This window comes from Ambystoma mexicanum, chromosome 6q, assembly GCF_040938575.1.
Source record: "Ambystoma mexicanum isolate Mex_15411 chromosome 6q, UKY_AmexF1_1, whole genome shotgun sequence".
NCBI lineage: Eukaryota > Metazoa > Chordata > Amphibia > Caudata > Ambystomatidae > Ambystoma > Ambystoma mexicanum.
The window spans coordinates 1,263,053,878-1,263,063,223 of record NC_090937.1 but is presented as its reverse complement, the minus strand read 5'-3'; the positions used below and the strand labels follow the sequence as shown (position 1 = coordinate 1,263,063,223).

The window sequence follows — 9,346 nt, the reverse complement described above, 5'->3', positions numbered from 1 at the left end:
AATAATGAAATTCACCCACCATCATAAGCCACTACACACCAATAGGATCAGAGAATCACAACTAAACCGAGATCCCAGAGTTCTTGTGCCGTTAAGAAGTGTGTTTATTTCACTATTAAATACAACTGCAGGTGTATTTCATAAGCCACGCATTCCATCAATGCTCAAACTCTCACAGGAAGAAACAAATATTATAGCCTCTGGTACAATCGTGTAAATTGTTTATAAATGTTGGAGCCACGTTCTACTTTGCAGACCTTGGCTCTTGGGGAACCTAGCACCAACACATAACCTAATGCGAGTCAGAGAGCAATAAGAAACTACTGTATGCTTTTAGATGTTTTATTAGGGTGGTCGTTAAGTCTTTCAGTTTGGTCAAGGTGCATGTACAAAAGGCATCATCAATCTCTAGCATAGAGAAGAGCATACTCAGACATTAAAACTATAATTGACTCTGGAAAACCCTTATTACGCGTCCTGCTTACAAAAAACGATTACTCACCGAAATAAGTGTAAAATTTCACCAGCATGCTGTGTCGATACAGTGAAGCAGGTTTCAGGACCACTGATGCATAAGGGTAACCACAATTGGCTACCCCCTACAATGTTGCACTTTTAAATCAAAATGATCTCTTCTTCACAATAAAAGTCATACACAAGGCTGCCAGTGTGTCAGTCTGGTGGAGTTTGGATTATGCAACGTTCCAATTTCAAACGGGAACAAATGGGTCTTTGCTATCAGACCATGCTGATGGGTATAATCCCAGGAAATCTTTTCAATGGACCCAATTCAGCCATTGCAGCTCATGGTTGGCTGGTGGATAGATTTGGTTAACATGATAAATCGCTCATATAGTGTATATTTGCATTGTTTTGTGTGGATATTCAATCCTAAATATGCAGTTGCTTTTGATTTGTTCTAAGAGCCATGCCTAAATTATACAACTTGCATGTACACCGTTGTTTTGATTTCCTTGGCTCCATGGCATTCAGAGACCGTGCAAACCCTGGCTCCCATTTGAGGGCCTCAAAGTTTTGGTGCCTACGAAACGGTCTGGGTGCCTCATCATGAGTTGAATGCCAATGACAGAGATCTATTCTCAGCATCATTGTAGGCTCCTTTGGACAAGAGCAAAGTCTGATGCTTCGGTTCTGAACGGTGATTCCATCATAGACTCCCCTTTCATTTAAAGCGGGTCAAACCTTGAAGGAAATTAGTCGAGCAAAGTAAATGCCAGTACACACAACTGAAAGGAACGCATTTCTTTTAGCATGTGACATTAATTATGGAAAGCAGATGTGAGCGAGACGAACTGACAAGCAGATTGCTGAAATCTTTTCAGACGATAATAATGTACTTGATTTGAGAAACATGAAAAGAAATTCTCAGACAGGATTTTGCATTTCTAGTTTCTTGTGTTAATTTAGGGGTGAATGTTAGCGCTTGTGAATGGTTCCATATTGAGAACATTGCTGGTTTGCCATCACCCTGGTTAAATGGTTCAGAAGGTAATGATCACAGGTTGCTCAATACATGACTTTTTTTCTGAGACCCACCATTGTAATGTTATTTGTATTACCATTTTCAAGGAGACCACCAACTCATTTGACTATGACCATTGATGAGATTTAAATCGATGACGTGAAAGTAAAAGCAACTCTCTGCCACACATTATGTCCGGCCTCTGGTTCAAACGATGCAGTCCATTAATCACTGTTGATTTGCAAAGGTCAATTTTCTTAAACAATGCACTTGAGTGGCCTACAACACATAGATGTTACACGGTTTCAATAGATGGGAGTACTTCAGAGGTTTCCGCTGGTAAAACATCTTGTAGCCTTTCAGATAATTCCCCCATGTGCAATTTTGTAGTACAATTAGCATTTTCACTTTCAGACACATTTACTCCGGAATTTTTCTGCTTTTTAAGTGCTCTCAGGCACTTGTCCAGTCTTTTTATGAATAAATCCACGTCAAGTTTTTTCATTCCGATGGCTGACGCGGCATTGAGGTACGAGCAAGGATAGTGGTTTGAATGAGACATAAAGCCAGTGAACGTGTAGCCACTCACAGTTTGCACTGACACACGAGGCACAACTCTGTTGGGGGAAAAGGAGAGATTAATATTGTAGAAAGATGCCCATTTGGAAAAGATAACTTTTGTACTGCTATAGCATTTGAAAAGGTGCAAACAGTCTCTTTACGGAAATGTACGGCTCACCATTGAGTTAGGGCTCAGGGAAATTTCTAGACAATATTATGCCCATGACGAAACACTAGAATATGCCCCTGTCACTTTGCTCCTCTGCTGATACGACGCACTGCCCACCATCTCCACCATTATTAAATCCTTGCAATTTAAATAACCTCTTACTGGCTTGTACTTAGAATTATGTAGACAACATGCACTAAAATTCATTTTCATTAAGCACTGTTAGTGGTGTGTAATTTTCCAACAATTTCACTCTCAACTGAAAGTGTAGCAAGTGCCAAAATTTGGCAAACCGAGGGCCCAGAGGCCGTTTCAAATGCTCGAAGGGAAGAAGGGAGCAAAAGAAAGGTTAAGTTAGGTGGTGGGGAAAAGGGGGAATTTCCCAGCTATATTAAGTAAGCTACAAAGAGTGCTTTGAATCTGCTTCACACGCTTTGGGGAGTGGGGTTGGAGACAAGAGAAGTAGGACGGTTATGAGGTGAAGCAGCCATGTTGCTGTGTGATGCACGACCCTGATTATAAATATACTTACCAAATGGTCTGAGTGCATGACCATTTAATAGCAAAATCTGCCATATATGGAAGGTATTTGTGTAAGGTGTAATTTTCTTAAAGTATTTCACTTCCCATTAAATGAATAGCATCTGCTATATAGTGAGAGTACAGAATGCAATATCTAGAAAATTGTACGACTAGACACATGATGGCAATAGCTACCTAATGGTGTGAACACCTGGGCATATAATGATAACCTCTTGAAAATATTTGCATGCTGGATGGCTAGCTCATGTGCAAACATTTCATTTCAGTAATGGGATGATGCAATGCGACAAGTTTATACGCCTGACTTGGTCCGCTAAGGCCATCCCCCATCTGCAGGCGATGAAACAAGTATCATCAGTGGATAAGGAACACTAATTATTGCAGAGCTTAGAACTGGCCCACCTGCATGAAGCTCTATAAAAAGCACCACATTATTACTATTGATGCAAGTATAAGGCAACGATATTAAAATACCTAGTAATTTGTGCGAGTTGTTGTTTAATGGCAATATGTAACCATTTGTCAGAGTACATGGCAATGATGCAAGTACCTTACTGTATGATGACAATAGCTTTAGTGAGGGGTGACCATGTGAACATACTGTGGCACGACCAAATAAATATTAGCACCAGGGGTGGGTAAGCAACCAATAAGGTTGCTCGGATCGCAGACTGAATCTACTGATCCAATCCAGCGTTCCAAGCAACCCAACAGCTGCTTCCCCAAACTACCATTTCCCCGTTCAAATTCCCGTCCCTGCCCACTCCCACTTACCTGATGCCTTCAGCAGCAGCAGTGGCAGCATCCCCGCCGCTGGTCCATTTTTCTGTGGCCGCCAAGGAAAGCACAACGGTAATCTTGCATCAGATTTTTGTATGAACGAACGTGTTGCCGCAAGGCACCCTGTTCGTTCATACAAAAGACATGGCTATCAGGACCACGGATTGGCAACCCGGTATGCTAATGGCATTAATTAACCTCCCCCACCCATGGAACGTGATTATTGCTTAAAGAATAACTTGGCCATGCAATTGTAACATTAGGCACATCAGGAGGCATTGGCATGCAAATTCCATGCCTATAATACCAACAAAGAAAACCTTTTCACACAAGCCAAATCTGTTGGCTCTGTTAATGCTAATTTTCTACTTTTGCATGTACATTTCTTGCCACAGCAAATCAACAAACACACACACTCACAAATAAATTGTCTTGAACGCATACACATCAAAAAAGGCAGTTGTTCCCTTAAGCCTCAATCCCCGTAAGGTCCCCCTTGCCAAAAACGGGAAAAACAGCAACAAGCATAATGGGTAACAATAGTCCTCGAAATTAAGGTTGGATAAGCAGGAGCTAAAAGCAGCTCCTAGGTTTCCAGAATTAACCAGTGACCATGTATAACCATTGAGGAACAAAGAGCTGGTACATACCGTTCTACAAATCTAACCTCCACATAAAATGGAAACATAATTTTGCCCATTATTTATGGCTCCATGTGTTCTATATTTTGAAACCATGTGTCCTAATGTTTACTTATAGATTGTCCCAAACACACAGATTTAAATTCACATAGGTGTGTTTGTTTGACATCAGTTAGCCTGGGGAATCAAAAGTAGCTCCCGATAGCTGTTGCCGTCAAACTAACCAGGCTCTTTTAGGCTATGAGCAGGAGCTAAATAGACCCCAACTCCCTCAATTTCAAAACCTGTAGCAATACTCCTTTTTTGCTGACTTAATCAAAGATACATTTTTATTTTTGTCTCACAGTAAACAACTCAGTTTGGCATTTTTTATTTAACGTGTACGTTTAGTTTACAAGTACTTTGTAAGTAGTATACACAATTTCTTCAACAGTTAAAAAGTTAAACAATAAAAATACAACAATTCATATTATAAATTTCTCCTTTCCATGATATACAACAATTCATATTGCACAAACCCTAAAAGTGGTCAAAGAAAAATAGTGTTAAAAACATGCCCCAAGTGATCCATAGTATGCACATAATTAATCCAATTCATCACACTAGGTCTTTATTTTAGTTTGACTACATTGATGGAATGTAAATACCTTATCAGTGCTATTGTTATGGTGTCTTCATTGCCAAATATGAGCCGCTTTGCGTGTTTGACCAATCATCACGAATTACAAATTTAGTGCCTTAAATTATTCAGGGAAGGGCATTCGTTTACCAGATGAAAAAGCCATTCAATGGTATATTCACTTCACAATATTTACAGGATATTAACAATCCCTCATCTCCCTAGAACGCATAGGTTCGAGCCAGAAGGGACCTGGTCATCCTCCTCGTCATAGATGTCATACATCCTTGACATGAATTCGTACCCAAGGAGTGGAACGTATTCCGGCGGAGCTGCAGTGTCCATGGCGACGGTGCCAGTGCCTCTGCTCGCGAAGGTGAGGCCCGTCGGCACAGAGACACTTCAGTCTCCATCTGGTCCAGGCACAAGCCCTTAGGTATGCAGGCGTGATCTCCCAGAGAGTACCCGGTCTGTCACAGCAGACACAGTGGCCCCTGCAGCGCCAGTGCGACAGAGCGGTCGCTTGCACCACAGGCGCCGAGGACGGCCCCTTGAAGATGTTGGACATCTTTGTCAGGTGGAACTTCTCCCATTCCTCCAGCGTGGAGGCCTGGGTAGGAAAAAGTACCTGTGCCAGATGATCCAGGGATTCCCTGGAGCGGGACCTCTTCCAATGCTGATGCTTCTTTTTGTCCTTTTCCTTGCAATGTTTCACTTGCTCCTCAGAGCGTTGTTCTGCACAGTGCAAACGCAACCAAGACCACAGAGCCTCACCTTTTGCCTTGTGGACGGAAGTGAATATCTTCACCACCACCCTCACCTGCAGGGCCTTCAGGTGCATGGACTGGCATGACCCGCAATCCTGGGTGCCATGCACCTCACACAAGCAATATAAGAAAATCCGGTGACGATCCAAGACTTACATTTGCCGGCGGCAGTCCACACATACAAACATGGCGGGATAAAATGAAGAGGGTATTTATTATCCATGATCAACTAAGAGGGGACCACAGAGATCAAGCTTTACAGAGAATAACTGATTTTAGATCCCAAACTGAGCATACTCAGTGAGCACAAAATATGTCTATCTGGAGAACTGGATCAAGCAAAAAATAAATGAGAACGTGAAGAACCAAAACATTTTCTAGTTACAGCCAGATGATAAAAAAAACACACATGTACTGCCATTACACCACCACAAACAGCCTCCTCTGCGCCTAGTACATAATCCCACACACTGCCTTTAATTACAATCTTGTACTGGCTTTTTTTTTTTTTTGATAAGACATTTTTTATTTATCAATTAGTCATAAGATAGACAAAACAACCAAAACCAAGGGAGAGGAACAAAAGAAAGAAGAGGCAGCAACATCAAATGAGGCCGACACAGCCCGTTAAGCAGTAGTAATAGTAAGTCTTAGATCACCATTCTTATGGGACAGAACTACAATTCACAGTGTAAATGTTCACTAGCGTCTCCCGAGTCAATATCTTCCAATGTCTTTCAGGGCCCTCCCTCCTCCCATGCCGCCCATATTTTAGAGGCCTTGTTAGGACAGCCCCTTGCGTTATAGATTCGTCTTTCGAGCATAGCACATGTGTCCATGTCCAGCGCCCACTGCTCCATTGTCGGAGACTCCGGGACTCCCCATTTCTGTGCAATGTTTCGCTTCATTAGGGCGGCCGCCGTGTGCAGTAACAGTTCCTCCCATTTATTCAGTTCGTACTCCCCTGGTACTCCCAGGAGTAGGACCTTCGGGTCAAGTTCAATTGTTTTGGAGAGTATCCGGGCCAGTTCCCGACAGCAGGCCTCCCAGAAAGTTTGGATGCGGGGGCAGGACCACAGAATATGGAAGAAGGTCCCCTCCTCGTCCCCACACCCGAGACAGTTCGGGTTCGTTGCTTTCTTCCACCCAAACAGTGCAGTTCTAGGGTAGTACACTCTGTGCAGTATTTTGAGTTGCACCAGTCTGAGTCTCGAGGAGATGGCAGTTTCCCGTGGGTGCATTAATACCCGTATCCAGTCCTAAGGGTCGATATCCCCTACATCTGTTTCCCACTTGGCTTTTAGACTGGTCAGTTCAGGGGTCGCGAAGGATGTGATGGCATTATAAAGGATGGATGTGCATTTGGAGGGGATAAATTCAGGAAAAATGTTGCGTTCTATAGGTGAGTACTCCGGGGTGTTGTCTTCTGTCGCTACGTGGACTCTTAGGGCGTGGGACATTTGCATGTGATGGTATCTTTCAGTATCCGGGAGCCGAAATCTCTGTTGTAGGTCCGCAAACGGGGCAAGATTCCCGTCTTTCAGGACATCCCCCACTTTCTGAATCCCAGCTCTTACCCAGGATGGCCAAGGTTCAAACCTCGCAATTTCTCTCAGGTTGGCGTTTCGCCATAGGGGCTGCGCCGCTGATATCTTGTCCCCCATCCCACAAACTTATGTACGTTCTTCCAAATGGTGGTAATCTGTGCTCTTGTTGTTGGTGGGGATGGTCTAGGGGGGGCTTGGTACAATAACTGTATTGGATCGGTGTCGTGCATGGCAGCCACATCGGCTTTGATATGGGGTAGTTCCCGGTCCCCGTGTAGTAGGTCATTGATCACCGCAGGTTGTGAGGCCCAATAGTAGGTCTGAAGGCGGGGAACACCGATCCCACCCTCCCATACCGACCTTTGAAGTGTGGCCAGTGCTATGCGCGTCTGTCCTCCGCCCCACAAGAGCTGCCTAAGGAGGGTTTCCACCCGGCCAAATTCAGCCCCCGAGATCTGCAAAGGGGCGTTTTGAAGGACGTAGCGGAATCGCGGGAGAGCCAACATTTTGAAGAGAGCGGCTCTGCCCATGAGGGTCAGGGGGAGAAGCTTCCAGTGTTGTACGTCGTTAGAGAATCGGTCCAGGATTGGTTTGAGATTGTGCTTGCTATAACTAGTTAGATCCGTTGTTATCCAGATCCCGAGATATCGGAAGCCAAGTTGTTCTATTTGGTATGGGCACTCCCTTGGGTCGGGCTGTCCCCCTCCCTTCACCGGGAAGAAAACAGATTTCTTCCAGTTGATCCTTAGACCGCTAAATTCCCCGTACTGGACAAGAATCTGGGTCACCATGGGGCAGGCCTGGGCAGGGTCTCCCAAGTATATCAGGAGGTCGTCAGCGTATAGGGATATCCGATCTTCGTGACCCTCTGGCCATTTGAATCCCACCCAGGATGTGCTCTGGCAAAGCCATATGGCCAATGGTTCTATTGCCAGAGCGAAGAGAAGGGGGAACAGGGGGCATCCCTGCCGTGTGCCCCTGCCCAGTCGGAAGGGGCGAGATGTCCATCCGTTCACCTTGACTTCCACCCAGATGTTTGTGTATAGCAGCTTCACCCATCCCAGGAACCCCTCCCCAAAGCCCATCCGTGCCATGATCTCCCAGAGGCCATCCATCGGACCGAGTCGAAAGCCTTCTCGAAGTCGATTGCTAGAAGAGCAAGCGGATTGTCAACAATAGGGGCCCTCTCTAACGCTAAGTGAAACCCTTGTACTGGCTTTGATAATAGCAGGTATATCAAAAAGAATACTTACATTAAAGTAATGGACTGAACAGCACATGATTAGATAGGTTTCAAATGCAGGGAATCTAACAAAACCTACGAATCTACAATATAAAGTACAACAAATATATCTACATGCAAATGACAAACTTTAAGAAAGCATTGACTAAGCAAACAGTTTTGTCTTTGGTATAGCAAAAAGCTTCACTGCATTAAAAACGCAGGGCAGGGACATAGGACGAAGGAACAAACATAAGTAGAAAGCACACAGTGAGAAGAGCTCCTGGAAAGATAAATGACTACAATAGAAAACGTCCACTCTGGGCAGGTGCAGTCTGCGTAGAGCGAAAGAAGCGTCATGCTTCAGAAGCTGATTGAGGAGACTTTGAGCTCCTCTAATTTAAATCGCTTCTCTTGAAGTCAATTAGCTGGGCAGAGAATAAAGGCGTTCTTCGAAAAGGTATGCCTACCTTTCTAAATGCTTTATCTCTGAGTGTTTTGGCAAAAACTACTAACTGTTGGGAATCATTATTTGTGGCCTTTCTTGTAATACTGTTTCTTTTTTTTTTTAACTTCTTTTTCTTGGCAGAGTTACTAGAGTACAGTGGTTAAAATAATCAGTCAGCATCAGCCAGTGAGATAGAAATACATTACATTCAGACAGTCACATAGCTCATAATAAACAAAAATAGACATTTACCATTGGGATGAGACAATTACAGGGATTACTTTTATAATTTACACAGTCACTGGTTAGAGGGGAGGGTCGCCAGGCAGGATTGGAACTCAGTCCAGGCATCAACAAGGCGGGCCATGGGAGATAATGAGTCCAAGTGCAGTTCCTCGCAGCTCTGGGCAAAGTTAGGGCTAACAACCAGGTTTTGGGGCAGGGTAGGGTAACATGCTTCCATTTCAATAGTATGCATCTCTTAGCAATCATACAGCTCGTGTTTACAAACAAGCGGAGACCCACATTCGGGAGGTTGTCCCACAAGCCAAATAGGGCCCCCATCG

General features: G+C 44.1%; 1 protein-coding gene across 3 annotated transcripts in view; it reads right to left on the bottom strand.

Moving 5' to 3' along the window:
- Nucleotides 1–328: 328 nt before the first annotated feature.
- The window catches only part of SEPSECS (Sep (O-phosphoserine) tRNA:Sec (selenocysteine) tRNA synthase), a 1,182,953-nt gene continuing 1,173,935 nt past the window's right edge, over nt 329–9,346 (bottom strand). For 2 of the 3 annotated variants that reach the window (XM_069631867.1, XM_069631866.1), the window contains exon 11: nt 329–2,100. In XM_069631867.1, coding sequence (XP_069487968.1) covers nt 1,779–2,100 — 322 coding nt within the window. In that variant the 3' untranslated portion in view covers nt 329–1,778. The remainder of the gene's footprint in view (nt 2,101–9,346) is intronic. The other variant, XM_069631868.1, reaches the window with a different exon arrangement.